Source organism: Neophocaena asiaeorientalis, unplaced genomic scaffold (assembly GCF_003031525.2).
Source record: "Neophocaena asiaeorientalis asiaeorientalis breed wild unplaced genomic scaffold, Neophocaena_asiaeorientalis_V1.1 scaffold229, whole genome shotgun sequence".
NCBI lineage: Eukaryota > Metazoa > Chordata > Mammalia > Artiodactyla > Phocoenidae > Neophocaena > Neophocaena asiaeorientalis.
In genome coordinates this window covers 5,496,472-5,515,720 of record NW_020174096.1, presented here as the reverse complement: position 1 = coordinate 5,515,720, position 19,249 = coordinate 5,496,472, and the positions used below count along the sequence as shown (strand labels likewise).

General features: G+C 40.2%; 1 protein-coding gene across 3 annotated transcripts in view; it reads left to right on the top strand.

Moving 5' to 3' along the window:
* Positions 1–568: 568 nt before the first annotated feature.
* The window catches only part of PRKAA1 (protein kinase AMP-activated catalytic subunit alpha 1), a 44,081-nt gene continuing 25,400 nt past the window's right edge, over positions 569–19,249 (top strand). The window contains exons 1-2 of one of the 3 annotated variants that reach the window (XM_024754608.1): positions 597–695; positions 1,902–2,025. Coding sequence is in view for 1 of the 3 variants with exons in the window: in XM_024754607.1 (XP_024610375.1) it covers positions 569–695 (127 nt within the window). In the remaining 2 variants the exon portion in view is untranslated. Of the gene's footprint in view, positions 696–1,901; positions 2,034–19,249 lie in introns of all 3 variants that reach the window. The other 2 variants (XM_024754609.1, XM_024754607.1) reach the window with 2 other exon arrangements.

The following is a 19,249-nucleotide window of genomic DNA, read 5'->3' as shown; positions in this document are numbered from 1 at the left end:
ACTTCATCAAAGATGCAAGTGACAACTCCCAGGGGCTTATAGATTCCATCCGAACAGGAAAAATGAAAAGGTTAGAAAACAGTGGCAGGGTGGTGTCTCCAGCCATGTTTCAATTCACGGTGCACTGATAACAAGCCACATATCTGCCTTACCCAAGCAACTTCCCCAGTGCCCATCTCCCCACCTTGGAATAGGAAGGGGAGCGGGTCCCCACGACTCCGGAGTAATAATTAGGGGAGACCACTGCCTGTAGAGACTCCGCCAGATGAAAGGAGCCGAGGGGCTGCGGCCCTTCTCTTCAATCCAGGAAGCCCCCTCCCGCGCGCAGGTGGGCGGGCGCCCGATGCCGCAAGGATGCAGGGCATGGAGCGAGGTACCGGGGCCCCTCCCAGAGACCCCCGCCAGCCCCGCCAGGGGGAGCGTCTGCGCCCGACGGCCGGCTGCGGGGACACGGCGGACGGCGCAGGGCGGTGGCTCGGCTACGCTGCTCCTCTCCCGCGTCCCCACCCTCTCCCCGCCCGCCCCCGGCGCGGCCCTGCCCGCCCCCTCCGCCCCCTCCCGCGGCGCCATGCGCAGACTCAGTTCCTGGAGAAAGATGGCGACAGCCGAGAAGCAGAAACACGACGGGCGGGTGAAGATCGGCCACTACATCCTGGGAGACACGCTGGGGGTCGGGACGTTCGGCAAAGTGAAGGGTGAGGACCTCCGGGGCAAGGCTCGGCCCCAGCCCGGGATCCGAGTGACTTCCGCCTTTCGCATCTCTTCATCCTCCCCCGCCCCCTGTGTTCCTCGTCCCCAGGGCTCGGCAGTCCCTGTCCAGGCTCCGGCCGGAGTAGAGCCGGAGGCCACGGCGGGACTGCGGAGCGGCGCCCCCTGGGAGGGCGGGGGTGGGGTGGGGACTGGTCGCCATGGCGACGGTGCGACGGCCGGAGGGGCTCGTCCGTGCGAGGGGCGGGGATGCAGAGGTGCGAACTTTCCCAGGCCTGACGGTCGGGGGCTGCACTACTCGCTCCCTTAGCTGGGTGGGGGCGCCGGGGTCTTGGCCGGGAACCCTGGAGAGGCGGCCCGCCGTTCGTCCCAGCTGTGATCCCTCGGCTCAGGGCCAGCCCATCGGTTCCCTGGCCGTCCTCGGCATTGTCCATATTTCCGTCCTCTTCAGAAGGCTGTTGACTTACCTGCCCTGGCTGATTCTCAAGTGTGAAATGTGTTCCCCCGAAGTAAGGTTGCTTTGGGGAGTAGTTTACAGAGTTTAAAAAAAAAAAAAAAAAAGGCCATGTTGTCGGAAAGGATCACTAATTTTTTTCGGAGCAGTTAATGAATATAAACTGGTCCTACATGTATTTGTGATCCTTGATTTATAGTCTGAAAGCAGACGCTGTGCCTTCCGTGTTTCTGAATTACCAAACCTGGTAGGCAGTGCAGATTTTGCTTCCAGATAGTGTTTATTAATTCACTGATGCAGTTAGTTTCCGTTTATTTTCACAGGATATTTATATTTTAATTAATAGTTTTATGTACATTACTTGAAAAAAAATTTTTTTTAAAGAAAAGTGGAATCGCTTACCCTTGTGTTTCAATACAGTATTCCGGAAATAACAAACTTGCTCTCCAGTCCACCAATGCTGGCACAAAAAGTTTAATTGGAAATTTTGTGAGGCATAAATATTTTTTCCTTCAAAATATTTGACTTTATTATTAGGGATGTAGAGGAAGGAAGTATGGAACTGATAAAAATAATTCATGCATTGGCTTTGGATAAATAGCCTGTGACTTGCATATACTAAGCTCTTGGTAAATATTTGACTTGAAAGAGAAAAAAGTTTGTGAAAGTCTATGCAGTGAATTAACTAACTGAGCCTTGCTCTATCGGAGCTAAATAAACATTTTCTGATTTTATCTAGGGATGGAAGAGGAGAGCCCTTCCTTCTCTTGCTCTTTCTGAGTCATAGAACTGGAAAATTGCTGTATAGCCCACAGGGAAGCAACTGCCTAAACCTTCTTAAGAAAATCAGCAAGGCCAACAATGTAAGAAAGTAAGAAGCAAATGCCAGAATAGGGTAATAACAGCCATTAGGGTGGGTGTGTATTAGGCCAGTAAGATGTTTCTGTGCTTCTGAAGTTATTTATTTTTGGCGATGTTGTCTCTTTACTTGTTAGCAATTACAAACTTTCAGTTTATAAGTATTTGTAAGAAATACTCATTAATGCCACCCAAATAGTAATAACAGTTTTGATGCCTTCACCCCTCCCAGAGTTCTGTTTGGATTAGGATACTCATTGTTTTCCTAATATAGACCTGAGCAGAGTCAGGTCTCACTTTCTTATTGGCTAGGTGGCTTTTGGCATGGCAGATAGGAAAGCAAGAGGATATTTCTCATTTCCTGGGTTTGATCTGTGATGTGGCTGTGCCTTGAATCCCTCCAGTGACTGCTATTCCTTAACCTTCGCTCCTCCACATGTGCTTCTTTTGAAATACCACACACCGTCAAAGTCAACAATCTCTCCAAATATAGAAAGGCCAGTATTAGTTAAACGATCATAGGTTTTATAGATATGGTTCATTTGTTCATAAATATATTAATTGATGGTGGTCAAAATCTTCAACCGGTGCATTTTTTAAAGTTGTTAAACAGTTGGGATGCTTTCTGCCCCAAATAAGAAAATCCAACTCAGCCTAGCCAAGAACATCTCTTTCTGTGGTTCTCTGTCCAGAGCAAGGAAGCCCCAGCATAGCCCTCATGAGTCTCATTGGCTCAATCAGTCCCTCTGGCCAGGGATATCATGTGCTAACTGGCTTAGGCTTGTGTTCCTATAAGTAGGCACTAGCAGGAGAGATGGTATTACCCTTAGAGGAATATGGCCCACTCCTGGACGTGTGTGTGTCGGGGGGGACATCTTCTTCTGAAGTACTTGAATAGTATGGGGGGACAGAGTAGATACCTACACAGAAATGGGTTTTTTTTAGAAGAGAGGAAAGGGGACATAGCTGCCCAGTGAACAAGCAAAAATAGCCACTGTAGTGGTGACGATGGTAACTTACAGTAGCCAAGAATTTGACAAGAATTCTTATAAATTATATGATTAGCCACATATTTCAATGGAGACAATTTGGATTAGCTAGAGGTTTTAAAATTAGTCATACACATTGCTAAATTTAACATAGAAAAGGAGTCTAATAGAGGATGTTACACAGATATGCAGAAAAATTCCCGATATGGTATTCCATCTTATAGGAAACTTATTGGGGGGGGGTGCAGAGAGGACTTTAAATTCATATGAATTATTTTGTTTCTTGTTACAGGTTTAAAAAAGATCCTTCGGTAATTTAATGGTAACATTTTGAGGGGAAACTTTAAATAGACAACTAGGGTTAGTTTGGGATTATGCTTGAATTATCTTATTATTTCCAAGATACTTTTTTCTCCCCCCCCACCCCCCCGGTTGTCAAGGTATTAGTCTCCACTCCCTTATGGGGTCTACTCCCCTTTCCTCCCAGAACAATTATAAAAGCATGGATGAACAGTCATGTTACTACTGCAGTAAATTTAAATGACAGTTTTTGTTAGTTTTCCAAAAGAAGATGCCTCTTTAGTAGGGTGGGTAGTCTTTGGCAAATGAGTTGTTTATACATACAATCTATTTATTAATTTGGTGAGTATTTCTATATAAAACTGCAATTTAAGATAAATAGGTGACTCTTTGAATGAATCAAAGAAGTTACTTAAAAGCTTCTTTAAGTAAAAAATCGATATGTGAATTAGAGCTATATATATCAGCATGGGTGAATTTCAAGTATATAAGGTTAGGCCACAAAAACAAGAAGTTGAAGAATATATATAGTCATGTTATTCATATAAAATTTAAAAACATGCAAAAACACTCATGCATTACTGGTAGGAGTACAAATTTGTACCACCTCTATAGAGTATGACGGTATTTATTAAAGTTAACCCAGCAATTCAACTTCTAGGAATTTATCCTATAGGTGTATGAAATAATGAGTTATTCATTATCATATTGTTTATAAATACAAAAGATTGGAAGTAACCTTTCTAGTAGGACAATAGTTAAATTATGGTTTATCCATAGTGGTATACCTTGCAGATATTAGGAAAAAAGGGAAAAAAAGCAAGCGACCTCATATAATACAGGGAACAGTTTCCAATTTGTTTTTTTTTGTTTTTTTTTTGCGGTACGTGGGCCTCTCACTGTTGTGGCCTCTCCCTTTGTGGAGCACAGGCTCCGGACGCGCAGGCTCAGCGGCCATGGCTCACGGGCCCAGCTGCTCCACAGCATGTGGGATCTTCCCAGACCGGGGCACGAACCCGTGTCCCCTGCATCGGCAGGCGGACTCTCAACCACTGCACCCCAGGGAAGCCCTCCAATGTGTATTTTTAGGAGGAAAAAATAAGGGGATAGTAGAACAAAGTATATAGTATTCCTACCATTTGTGTATAAAGAGCAGGGACAAATTAAAGTAAGTGTAACTACTTGCATATGTATAGAGTGTCTCTTTAAAGATACACACAAAACTGTTACATTAGTTGTTCAGGGGAGGGGAACTAGGTAGCAGAGGGACATGTCACTGTATATCTTTTTATAGTTTTGAATTGTGTAGTGCAGGTATTCAAAAGAATATATAAAATTAAATTTGTAAAATAACCATATGAAAAACATTGTTACTGGATCATTTATGGATTCATACCTGTGGGAAAGACAAACACCACATTCAAGATAGTGGTAACCTCTAGGGAGAGAGAAAGGAGAAAGGAATCTGGGAGGAGTCAGCCTGGGCTTCAGTTGCATCTGTAATGTTTTACTGCTTAAGCTGCTGTTGGGTGGAACATGGGTATTTGGCTTGCCTTTTGGGATGCCTGAAATGTTTGGTTAAGGAAAGGTACCTTTCTCACATTTCCACCTATAGCTTTTAAAACTCGTCTCTCTCTAGGATTAAGTTATTTCCCTGATACTTTTAGCAGTGAGATTTTTTTTTTTCAATTTTAGAGTGAGAATGAAATAGTTGGGTGATTAGAATATCTTTATAAATATTTCCATCTTTGTGGCGTCTCTTTATCAGTATTTAAAATTCTCTCTTTCAAAGTATGATCTTGTTTTACTTCAGGATTACATAGCTGATTAGAAGAGCATGTGTTACACTGTTCTACAGTTAGACAAAGTTCCCTTTAGAAAGCAATAACAGGTTGTTAGCTAATATTTAGTTGACTCATCTGTTGCTTTTGTTGTGCGGGAGACATTGTGAATTCTGGTAACCTTTGCTGTGAATGACTCAAGTCTTTCATGGCAGAAATACCTGTCTTCCATTTCACTGAAAAGCAACATCTTAGCATTACTGTAAAACAGTGACAGTCTGGAGAGTAACGCTTTGAGCTTTGGAAAAGGGGAGAAATATCTTAGTAATGCATATTCCTGACAAAGTCCATTTACCGCACTGATTGACTTATGGAGCAGCAGTTAATTTGGCTGCAACTGAGTTAAGTCACTGGAGAATCTTTAGCCTAGTTTTGAGAAAAAGTTCAGGTTTTGATATTGTGCCAAGGCTTTTTTTCCCTTCCCACTGCACTTTGATGGTGGGGTAGAGTAGAGAGGTCCAAGACTTGGAATATTTCTAATTAGAAGACCGGTTCCAACTTGATCAGTTAATAGCTTTACTTCAACAAATTAATCTCCCAGAGCCTCATGTTACCTGTATCATAGGTTTATTGTGAGGATCGAATGTGATAATGTGTTTCCTAAGCTATAATAGGGTGACTATATTTTCAAAAGTATTACGCTACTGAAATTCTAATGCTGAAGTACGTTGGCAGTTGGGTTCAAGGCAGATATCTGTGTTCTTACAAGTAAGGAAAACATGACATATTATATTATGGCCTTAAATTAGTAAGATTTTGCTGGGAGGAGAAAGGGAGAAAAAGAATAGGAGATACTGCCTACTCTGAAAGAGAAAATAGTTAGAGAATCAATGTTGGGACATATTTTAAAACGTTTTTTTTTTGCGGTACGCGGGCCTCTCACTGTTGTGGCCTCTCCCGTTGCGGAGCACAGGCTCCGGACACGCAGGCTCAGCGGCCATGGCTCATGGGCCCAGCCGCTCCGCAGCATGTGGGATCTTCCCGGATCGGGGCATGAACCCATGACCCCTGCATCGGCAGACGGACTCTCAACCACTGCGCCACCAGGGAAGCCCAACATATTTTAAAACTTTTGAGGGAAAAACCTGTATCCAATTAAGACTGGGAAATACCAGGTTAAACGTTTGATAGGTTTCTTTACGGCAGGGCTCTTTAGAGTCATTACTATATTAATATGTGTAATGAGTTTCCAAAAGGGAGAGCAGACATCCTTTCCCAGACTCCTTGATTATGAAATCTTTTTCTGTGGAGAGTCTCCAGTCCTAGTGTTTTGTAGAGCATACTTTAGAAAGTCTATTCTAATAATTTTAGTTTTATGATTTTTTCTAGCCCATAGAAACTTAGAATCCTGAAATTAGAACATTGGAGAGGAGGCTGTGAGTTGACTCGTGATAGGCTGTGAAGGATGAGACACAACTTGAAAAAGCAGAAAACCCTAGGAGCTGGAACATAATAGTCTGGGAGCAAGAAGTAACTCCCATGGATGTCACTGTGTGAGGGCACAGGGAGTAACTGATGCTCATACAAGGTGAACATTTGCTTGGTTCCCTGTCATCATTGTGTTCCATTTAAGAATTCTTGGATGGGACTTCCCTGGTGGCATAGTGGTTAAGAATCCGCCTGCCGAACAACTTCCCACATGCCGCGGAGCAACTAAGCCCGTGCGCCACAACTACTGAGCCTGTGCTCTAGAGTCAGTGAGCCACAACTACTGAAGCCCACATGCCTAGAGCCCGTACTCTGCAACAAGAGAAGCCACCACAATGAGAAGCCCACGCACTGCAACGAAGAGTAGCCCCCGCTCGCCGCAACTAGAGAAAGCCTGCGCGCAGCAATGAAGACCCAACGCAGCCAAAAATAAATAAATTTATTAAAAAAAAAAAAGAATTCTTGGACATGTGTAGTTCAGTTTAGAAAACCTGTTTTCAAAAAAGATTACTTTTGTTAACTTGTTGATTTTAATGGTGAATATCATAAACCTATCAGTTTCCTAGGGCTGCAGTAATAACGTGCTACAAACTGGGTGGCTTAAAACAACAGAAATTGTTTTGGAGTTCTGGAGGCCATAAGTCCGAAATCAAGGGTTTAGTAGGGTTACACTCCCTCTGAAGGCTTTAGGGGAGAATCTATTTCTTGCCTCTTCCAGCTTCTGGTGGCTCCTGGTGTTCCTTGGCTTGTGGTAGCAAAGCTCCATTCTCTGCTTGTCTTCACATGGCCCCATTTGTGTGTGTGTGCCTGTGTTCTCTCCTTTTCTTATAAGGACACCAGTCATTAGACATAGAGCCCACCCTACATCTAGGATGATTTCATCCTGAGATCCTTAACTAAGTACACCCCCAAAGACCCTATTTCCAAATAAGATCCCATTCTGTGGATATAGTAGACGTGAGTTTGTGGGAAGGGGGACACTTTTCAACCCACTGCACTTGCCATTACAGTTTATGTGCTTTTATTTGTTTATTTATTTGGCTGTGGTGCACAGCTTGCGGGATCTTAGTTCCCTGACCGGGGCTTGAACCCAGGGCCTGAACCCAGGGCCTGGCAGTGAAAGCCCTGAGTCCTAACCACTGGACCGCTAGGGAAATCCCTATGTACTTTTAGTTTTATGTTCTTAATTTCTCCCTTATGATGCAGTCATCCCTCAGTATCTGTGAGGGACGGTTCCAGGAGTCCCTGAGGATACCAAAATCTGTGGATGCTCAAGTCCCTTATATTAAGTGACATAGTACAGTCGGCTCTCCATACCCTCAGGTTCTGCATATGGGGATAGGGAGGCTGAATGTTTATTTACTGAAAAAAATCCTAGTATAAATGGACTGTTGCAGTTCAAACCCGTGTTGTTCAAGGATCAGTTGTACTTTTTGAGTAACTTTTTAAAATTTAAAAAAAAAATTTTTGTGGTAAGCGGGCCTCTCACTGTGTGGCCTCTCCTGTTGCGGAGCACAGGCTCTGGACGCGCAGGCTCAGCGGCCATGGCTCACGGGCCCAGCCGCTCCGCGGCATGTGGGATCTTCCCGGACCGGGGCACGAACCCATGTCCCCTTCATCGGCAGGCGGACTCTCAACCACTGCGCCACCAGGGAAGCCCTTGAGTAACTTTTAAACTGGTTTAATAGAATGAATAAAATGTCTTCTTTGGTATCTTGTATTAAAACATTGAAATCAATAGGAAGCAGGTTTTTATTAGACTGGATTTATTTTTCATATACAAGAAAAAGGTCATAGTAGCAGTGTCTGGCACATGGTAGGTGCAGGTGCTCAATAACTATTTCTTAAATATATGAATGAATTTTTAGAATAAGTCTTATTAGTATGGGGAATTCAGTCTATTATTCTTTTCAAAACTACAAGACTGTAAGTTAAGGGTTCTGCTTATATGTTCAACTTCTACTATTTATGTTTTATTAAAAGGATATTTAGTATTATTATACTATGTAATATTCTTTTGAGGATTATCTTTTTAAAAATATCACATTTCACTTACCCTTTTTGGAAAAAGCACAAGTTTTTGAGACAGATCTGGCTTTGTATTTTTGCTTTGTCAGTCACTAGCTGTGTAACTTTGGGCAAGTTATTTCATCTTCCTGTGCCTCAGTTACTTGTAAAGTGTTGCTAATAATACTAGTATTCCAGGGTTGGTGAGAGTTGGAGTCAGTATGTTTGGGTACAAAGTGGGTATGTCATGAATATTAACTAGTGAGTTATATACCTTAATTATGTATTATAAATCAACTAGATTTATATGTTAAAAAGTAGTAGTCATTTTAAAAAATCTGATTTCAACTTAAGTCAAATGAACCTGTTTTCACCTCTGTGCTCTTCTATGACAGAATAAGTGTTTCTATAGTTTTTGGGTAGTAGGTGAAATCCCTGTCAAGGACTTGGCACTATGTATATATATGTCTAGCAATATTATGTTGAAAATTAACCAAAGTTAGGAAATGGGTTGAACTTTGGAAGCTAGAAATCTCTGGTATTGACGGGATAGAGGAGGATGGAGCAGGTTAGTGAGATTGAAGCTTATGGGGATGGAAACTAGATGCATAGAAATTACAGCTATTATTTATTTAGTACTTATTATGTACCTGGATCTAAGTGGATAAAAGGGACAAATCAAAGAGCTGAGATAAGATTGGCTATATAGGATTAAATCAGAAAATTTAGGACTGATTAGCTAGGAATGGGGGACAGGTTTGGAATCAATGGAAAATATATAACCCTAAATAACAGTAGCCATCCTTTCTTTATTGAGCACTTAACTGTGCCGGTCACTATGGAAAGTGCTTTACAAAGCCTACTTCATGTCACCCTTATGGAGTACGTGGTATTCTGATTTTGAATAGAAGGTTGAAGTAATTTAACTTGTTCAAGTCAAACATTTAGTAAATACCTTCATGCAGGACCAAAGCCCAGATCTTTGTGACTGCAAAGCCCATGCTCTGTACACAGATTGCCTTCTCATGTGGAAGTGGAATTGGGTGCTTAGCCCTACTCCTGAAAAAGATGAATCTGTTAATACCTATCATTGTTTTTTCCTTCTCTTTGAAATTTTTCTTAATTGAATAGAATATTAAAAAGTCAGTAAAATTTGAAAAAAAGACCAGTGTAGAATAACTTTTAATTATGGCACATTATCATTTTTATGTAAATATTTTTGTATAGCTGGAAAATGTAGAATACATATACAATTTTTGTTTGTTCTTTTCATGTTTATGAGAGCATTTCATGTAGTTTTTCTATGAGAGTCTGTTATGTTGGAATGACAGTATGTTAAACTGTTCTCTGAAATTGGTCATTTAGGTTAATCGCAGTATTTGTTCTTACATAAGACACTGTAATAAACATATTTATGCACATTTTTTCATTTACTTAATTCTAAGTTAGATTACAAGTCCAGGAACAGCAAATTAAAACAAAAATGAAATAGCACCTTTAATGCTATTCTAGGACATTAATTGCCTTTTTATTGCCCTAAAATGTACTGTTGGTTTACACAGCCATGAAAAAGGAATTATTATACTAATATTCCATTAAAAGAACCAAACTGTTGGGACTTCCCTGGTGGTGCAGTGGTTAAGACTCCACACTCCCAACGCAGGGGGCCTGGGTTCTATCCCTGGTCAGGGAACTAGATCCCACATGCATGCAGCAACTGGGAGTTCGCATGCCACAACTAAGGAACCTGCCTGCCACAACTAAGACCCAGTGCAACCAAATAAATAGATAAATATTAAAACAAAAACAAAAAAACCCAAACTGATCATGTACTCTGCCTATTGACTTAGTTTGGAATGTCTGTGTATGTGTGAGAATTTGAATGATCTCTTTACAGTTGTTGTCATGACACCTTCCCCCTCCCTGATATTGTCTTAATTTTTGTTTGAATATTTATGCAATCACACTTTTGTGATTTCTTCCACTGTTTCAAAAGTGAAGAAGTTATGCCTCTCTACTTCTAATTAATTTATAATTTGATGAAATGCTCAAGTTTTAGAAAAAAGTTTAGTTATACCTTGATTGTCTGGTGATTGATTTCATTCTGTTTATTCTGCCTTCTTTATTTTTTGGGGGGGCATCTATTATTTATAGGTGGAATGATATTCTACTCCTTATTACTCATGAGTTGCATTTTACTTGATTCCCTATGCCTTGTCTATCACCTTCCCTCCTACTCTTGCTAATTTCTTCCTAACTTTTTGGTGTGTGCTCCATAAAATTTTCTGTCACATATCTGCTGCAACTTACTGCTTTCTAAATGATTTTAGTTGTTCTGTTGTAAAGTTTGTCTTGCACTCTCTTATTTCATAACTTCTTTATTTTCTTATCATCATGAAATAGTTAATAATTTTCCTAGAACATTCACATATTTCTCAAGTGAGCATTATTAATGTCCATTCTTTTTGTTTGCTTGTTTAATTCTTTTGGACTCGTTTTGGTGTTTCTTACCTTACAGTTACTTTGGTCCTCTTCAGAGGCCAGGAACGTCCCAAGGACCCAGGCTGCTTTCCATTGGTACTTTCCCCGGCAGCGTTAACTGGCGTATAGTAGATGCTCCATACATAAGGCCAAATGAATGAATTTGAGAGAATGCTTTGCATTTCCTATTCCAGGTCCTTATTTCATGACAGAATGTACATCAAGAGTTTCAGATAAGCCCTAATTGTTTCTTAAAGTTAATTGGGGTTGAAAATAAGCAGAGTATGGTATAAGAGGAGACTGGTCAATGAATTGGAGTTTCATCAACCAGTTGATGAATTGGGTGATAAATTGGAGTTCAGACCCAAATGGATTCTGCCAATATTAACTGGTATTGTTGCTATTTCCCAGTTCTGTTTCAGTTGTGCAGTTAAAGGGAAAAGGTTCCTACTAAGCCATGCTTGGAGTTTTGGGAGGTAGTTGGGACAGATGAGATTAGTACTTACTCAGTATCAATAAATTAGGTCTCAGAAAGAAGATACTTCCTGAATTAGGGTTTAACAGTCAAGTTGACTCCTCTTAATCACATCTGATTGGTACTGAAGACTGTAGAAAACCTTATCAGAAATTAGAATGTGCTTGATTTCTACAGTTCATTTCAGCTGTGACTATAGGTTTTTCTTCCTCACTGGTTTCATATATATTTTAATGATGTTTTGATGGAAATATATCCAGTGCATTATGTTACTGTGCCATCTTTCAGAAAGCTTCTATAATTTCTTAGCTATGAATGGTTCTTTTTTTTTTTAATTGAGGTATAGTTGATTTACAGTATTATATTCATTTCAGGTATACAACATAGTGATTCAAAATTTTTATAGATTTATACTCCATTTAAAGTTATTATAAAATGTCAGCTATATTCCCTGTGCTGTACAATATATCCTTGTAGATTATTTATTTCATATTGATACACAGTTTGTACCTCTTCCTCCCCTACCTCTGTCTTGCCCCTCCCCACTTCCCTCTCCCCACTGGTAACCACTAGTTTGTTCTCTATATCTGTGAGTCTGTTTCGGTTTTGTTACATTCACCAGTTTTTTTTATTTTTTAGATTCCATGTATAAGTGATGATATACAGTATTTGTCTTTCTGTCTGACTTATTTCATAGCATAATACCCTCCAGGTGCATCCATGTTGTTGTAAATGGCAAAATATCATTCCTTTTTATGGCTGAGTAATAGTCCATTGTTATATATGGATATATATATATACCACATCTTATTTATTCATTCATCTGTTGATGGACACTTAGGTTGCTTCCATGTCTTGGCTATTGTAAATAGTGCTGCTATGAACATTGGGGTGCATGTATCTTTTTGAATTATTGTTTTTGTTTTCTTCAGATATGTACCCCAGGAGTGGGATTGCTGGATCATATGGTAGTTCTAATTTTAGTTTTCTGAGGAACCTCCATACTATTTTCCATAGTGGCTGTGCCAATTTGCTTTCCCACCAGCAGTGTTACAAGGGTTCCCTTTTCTCTACATCCTTGCCAACATTTGTTATTTGTAGACTTTTTTTTTTTTTTTTTGCGGTACGCGGGCCTCTCACTGTTGTGGCCTCTTCTGTTGCGGAGCACAGGCTCCGGACGTGCAAGCTCAGCGGCCATGGCTCACGGGCCCAGCCGCTCTGTGGCACGTGGGATCTTCCCGGACTGGGGCACGAACCCGTGTCCCCTGCATCGGCAGGCGGACTCTCAACCACTGCACCACCAGGGAAGCCCATATTTATAGACTTTTTGATGATAGCCATTCTGACAAGTGTGATGTGATATCTCATTGTGGTTTTGATTTGTATTTCTCTGATGATTAGCAATGTTGAGCATCTTTTCATGTGTCTATTGGCCAGCCATGGATGGTTTTGAGATTAGTTGAACTATATAAATGGTACTTAAAAGAAAAGTTAGAGATTCCCTTTACATTGTAGTAGTTTTAAAATGGCACTTTTTGGAGATTAATCCTTTGTCAGTTGCTTCGTCTGCAAATATTTTCTCCCATTCTGAGGGTTGTCCTTTCATCTTGTTTCTGGTTTCCATTGCTGTGCAAAAGCTTTCAAGTTTCATTAGGTCGCATTTGTTTATTTTTGTTTTTATTTCCCTTTCTCTAGGAGGTGGGTCAAAAAGGATCTTGCTGTGATTTATGTCAGAGTGTTCTGCTTGTGTTTTCCTCTAAGAGTTTTATAGTGTCTGGCCTTATATTTAGGATTTTTCTTTTCTTTTCTTTTTTTTTTTTTTTAATATTTAGGTCTTTAATCCATTTTGAGTTTATTTTTGTGTATGGTGTCAGGGAGTGTTCTAATTTCATTCTTTTACATGTAGCTGTCCAGTTTTCCCAGCCCCACTTATTGAAGAGGCTGTCTTTTCTCCATTGTATATTCTTTCCTCCTTTATCAAAGATAAGGTGACCATATGTGCATGGGTTTATATCTGGGCTTTCTATCCTGTTCCATTGATCTATATTTCTGTTTTTGTGCCACTACCATACTGTCTTGATTACTGTAGCTTTGTAGTATAGTCTGAAGTCAGGGAGCATGATTCCTCCAGCTCCGTTTTTCTTTCTCAAGATTGCTTGGGCTATTGGGGTCTTTTGTGTTTCACAGATTGCCAACAAACACATGAAAGGATGCTCAACGTCACTAATCATTAGAGAAATGCAAATCAAAACTGCAATGAGGTATCACCTCACACCAGTCAGAATGGCCATCATGAGAAAATCTACAAACAGTAAATGCTGGAGAGGGTGTGGAGAAAAGGGAACCCTCTTGCACTGTTGTTGGGAATGTAAATTGATACAGCCCCTATGGAGAACAGTATGGAGGTTCCTTTAAAAACTAAAAATAGAACTACCATACCTCCCTGCAATCCCACTGCTGGGCATATACCCTGCGAAAACCATAATTCAAAAAGAGTCATGTACACAATGTTCATTGTAGCACTATTTACAGTAGCCAGGATATGGAAGCAACCTAAGTGTCCATAAACAGATGAATGGATAAAGAAGAAGTTGCACATATATATAATGGAATATTACTCAGCCATAAAAAGAAACGAAACTGAGTTACTTGTAGTGAGATGGGTGGACCTAGAGTCTATCATACAGAGTGAATTAAGTCAGAAAGAGAAAAACAAATACTGTATGCTAACACACGTACATGGAATATAAGGAAAAAAATGGTTCTGAAGAACCTAGGGGCAGGACAGGAATAAAGATGCAGTCGTAGAGAATGGACTTGAGGACACGGGAAGGGGGGAGGGTAAGCTGGGACGAAGTGAGAGAGTGGTATGGACGTATATACACTACCAAATGTAAAACAGATAGATAGTGGGAAGCAGCTGCATAGCACAGGGAGATCAGCTCGGTGCTTTGTGACCACCTGGAGGGGTGGGATAGGGAGAGTGGGAGGGAGACGCAAGAGGGAGGGGATATGGGGATACATGTATATACATATAGCTGATTCACTTTGTTATACAGCAGAAACTAACACACCATTGTAAAGCATTATACTCCAATAAAGATGTTTTTTAAAAAAATGGCACTTTTACTTTATGATTCCCTGATAATCCTTTGGGTTAGACTATGTTGCGGTTGAACATTTGCTCATGTGCTGGGAAGATTTGTATTGTGCGAGTATTGTGAAAGTTAAGAAAGGATCTGGGCGGGTCCCAGCATCAGCTTCGCGAAGGCTCTCGGCCTCTCGGCCTCTCGGCCTCTCGGCCTCTCGGGGTGCCGCGGCCCGCAGGCACCCGGCACATGCCCGCCCCTCCGCCACAATACCCAAGAGGAAGGTCAGCTCCGCCGAGGAGGAGCCCGAGAGGAGATCGGTGAGGTTGTCAGTTAAACCGGCTCCCGCAAAAGTGGAAACGAAGCCAAAAAAGGCAGCAGGAAAGGATAAATCTTCAGCCAAAACAGTGCAGACAAAAGGGAAAAAGGGAGCAAAGGGAAAACAGGCTGAAGTGGCTAACCAAGAGACTAAAGAAGACTTACCTGCAGAAAACAGAGAAACTAAAAATGAGAAGAGCCCAGACTCTGATGAAGCAGGAGAGAAAGAAGCAACTCTGATTCATATCACACATCCGGTCCTATCAGTGGTCCCTGTCTCCCTGCTTGTACAATCCAGAGGAATATTCTTATCAAGTATTTTGTAAATGCAGGTGTTTTAGTAGCTCTAGAAACAGTTTTAAAAAGGAGGGAATCCCACCTTATCCCATTTTTTAAGTGTAAATGCTTTTTTTTTAAGAGGTGAAATCATTTGCTGGTTGTTTTTTGGTACAACCAGAAAATAGTGGGATATTGAATATGGAAGGCTTTGATTGCCTTGGGTGTCAGCTTAGCATTCCACAGATGAGGGGTAGCTTTTATATCCTATAATACAAAGCATACTAAATGGCAGTTTGGAGTCAGTTGTGCATTTAATGTCTTAAACACTTGAAATTACTTCTTTTCCCATGTTGTTTTTGGTTGAATTGTTTCCTAAAGCAAACCACTCACTCCCTGATCTTGGCTCTCCTGGTCAGAATTTGTGTACTCTGTAACATCTTTGGTTGTGGTAGTCCAGTTCTTCTCGTAACTTTGTTAATGTGCTCTGAACGATTGACAATTTGAGTATGTAGTGTATATGATATTTAATTGTGAATTAGTGGGACTTACGATGTAACATCATATCAGTATTTGAAGATATTGGTACTTGATACCCGGTCAAGGAAAATTTGCCTCCAAATTTTAAGCTGGAAAGTCACTGGAATAACTGTTCAGAAAAGAATCACAACTACATGATTTTTTAGATTTTTGGTACGTATGTTAAGAAATGTATACAATTTAGGAACTTCCCTGGTGGCACAGTGGTTAAGAATCTGCCTGCCAATGCAGGGGACACGGGTTCAAGCCCTGGTCCGGGAAGATCCCATGTGCCTCGGAGCGACTAATCCTGTGCACCACAACTACTGAGCCTGCGCTCTAGAGCCCATGCGCCACAACTGCTGAGTCCGTGTGCCACAACTACTGAAGCCCACGCGCCTGGACCCCATGCTCTGCAACAAGAGAAGCCACCGCAGTGAGAAGCCTACGCACAGCAAAGAAGAGTAGCCCCCGCTCGCCGCAACTAGAGAAAGCCCGCGCCCAGCAGCAAAGATCCAACACAGCCAAGAAAAAAAAGAATTGTATACAATTTAAATGTCTGTGCTGATCCTTAAAACAACCAGTAAAATCTCAATTATGAAAAAAAAGAAAGGATCTGGACAAAATGGAAGGTGAACTTAGGTGGTAAGTTACATTCTTGAAAGGGACTGAGTTAGGACTCTGATTTAAACACTTTTCTTTGAGTCTTATTTAACAAAGACTTTTTCTTCCATTGTGAAATATCTGTATAACCTAACCTTAAATTTAATATTATTAACTAAAATATTTAAGCAAAGTAGCAAATGCTTAAAAAATTCAAAATAATGAGGAACCACCCCATCCCCTGTCCACCCCTCTCAGCTGCAGGGAGTTTCATGGGGCAGAAGATCCCTTCACTCATTGTCTTGGTTAGCTTGGTGGGGAAAAAAATGTTAAATTGTTGAAAACCATTGGACCCGATGATCTGTAAGGTTCTCTTTAGTTCTAAAATTCTAAACTTCTTATTGTTAAATCGTCAAGAGCACATATTAAGTGAGGAGCAAACAATGTGTCTTTTTTTTTCTTTTAGAAAAAATAATTATCTCATTCCTCCCATGATTAAAAACCTGCAGTGTCTCCTAGTCCTTGGGGGTTTTTAAAGGATGGTCAGGCTCGGCTCCTTCCTAAGTCCCAGATCAAGCAGGAAAGTCTATTGAGATTGGAATAATGAGAATAATTCTTTGTTTAAAATAATGTTTTAAATACAAGGAGTTTAAAATATCAATGCTGAATTTTCAATTTGGAAATAGTAAAAAATATTATATTAGTCTGCCAGCGCTGCCATAATAAAAATATTGCAGACCGAATGGCTTTGACAACAGAAATTTATTTTCTCACAGTCTAGAGGCTAAAAGTCTGAGATTAAGGTTTGGTTTCTTCTGAGGCCTCTCTCCTTAGCATGCAGATGGCTGCCTTCTCTCACTGTCCTCACATGGTTTCCTGTGTGTACCTCTGCTGTTTCTCTGTGTATCCATATTTCCTCCTAAAGGCACACTTGTCAGGTTGGATCAGGACCTACCCCAACTGTTTCATTTTAACTTAGTCATCTCTTTAAAGGCCTTATTTCCAAATACTATCACCTTCTGAGGTACTAGGGATTAGGACTTCAACATATGAATTTGGGGAGAGACACAATTCAGCTCAAGAAGGATTTCTTGTTATCATTACCCTTGATTTTCAGCTGGTAATTATGAAGATTGCCAGGGAAAGCTCTTTGATATTGGTCTTACAAACTATGTTCTAATTTAGAAGAGAACATTTTCTTCCTGAAAAACGAAAACTCTAAATCACTTATTTAAAATTGAAAAAAAATTTTTTTTGAAAAGTAATACATGTATATGTTAAAATGTCAAATAGTGCTAAGAGGTCTATTTATAAAACAATTTCCTACCCCCACTTTCAACTCTTAGCTGTTTCTTCTTGTATTTATCTTTTTAAAAAATTTTTTAATTTATTTAATTTATTTTATTTTTGGCTGCATTGGGTATCCATTGCTGCGCACGGGCTTTCTCTAGTTGCGGCGAGCAGCGGCTACTCTTCATTGCAGTGTGGTGGCTTCTCTTGTTGCAGAGCACGGGCTCTAGGCACGCAGGCTTCAGTAGTTGTAGCACGTGGGCTCAGTAGTTGTGGCTTGCGGGCGGTAGAGCACAGGCTTAGTAGTTGTGGCACACAGGCTTTGTTGCTCCACGGCATGTGGGATCTTCCTGGACGAGGTCTCAAACCCGTGTCCCCTGCATTGGCAGGTGGATTCTTAACCACTGTGCCACCATGGAAGCCCTGTTTTTTTAAAACTTCCGCATTTCTAATTGATAATGGATGCATAAAAGTTATCTTAATTCTTGTTGACAGACTTTTTGTTAAATTCTTATTATGGTTGATGAGGATTTTAGTTCGTTCTTAAGTTATTTTATTTTTATATTGAGGTATAGTTGATCTACAGTATTATATTAGTTTTCAGTGTACAACATAGTGATTCAAAATTTTTATAGATTATACTTCATTTATAGTTATTATAAAATATTGGTCATATTCTCTGTGCTGTATAACATATCGTTGTAGCTTATTTATTTTATGCATAGTAGTTTGTACCTCTTTATCCCCTATCCCTATCTTGCCCTTACCCAATTCCCTCTCCTCACTGGTAACCCCTGGTTTGTTCTCTTTATCTGTGAGTTTGTTTCTTTTTTGTTATATTCACTAGTTTTATTTTATTAAAATTAAAAAAAAATTTTATTGAAGTATACTTGATTTACAATACTGTGTTAGTTTTAGGCATATAGCATTTTTTCAGATTCTTTTCCATTGTAAGTTATTATAAGATATTGAGTATAGTTCCCTGTGCTATAACAGTAAATCCTTGTTGTTTATCTATTTTATATATAGTGGTATCTGTTAATCCCATACTCCTAATTTATCCCTTCCCATCCTTTCCCCTTGGGTTTGTTTTCTATGTGAATAAAAATAAGTTTGTTTTCTATGTGAATCTGTTTCTGTTTTTTAAAAACGTTCATTTTTATTATTTTTCGATTCCACATACAAGTGATATCGTACAATATTTGTCTTTCTCTGTCTGACTTCATTCAATTAGCTTGCTTCCATGTCTTGGCTATTGTAAATAGTGCTGCTATGAACGTTGGGGTGCATGTATCTTTTCTTCTTCTTTTTAAAAATTTTTTCTGGCCTTTTGGGAACAGTGTCATCTTAGGAGGAACTTGCCTTTCTCCTCTTATGCTTTTTTTTTTATGATATATGCCTAGGAGTGGGATTGCTGGATCATATGGTAGTTAAATTTTTAGTTGTTTTAGGACCCTCCTACTGTTTTCCATGGTGGCTGCACTGATCTACAGTCCCACTAGCAGTGTAAGAGGGTTCCCTTTTCTCCACACCCTCTCCTGCATTTATTATTTGTAGATGTTTTGATGATGGCCATTCTGACCGGTGTGAGGTGATACCTCATTGTAGTTTTG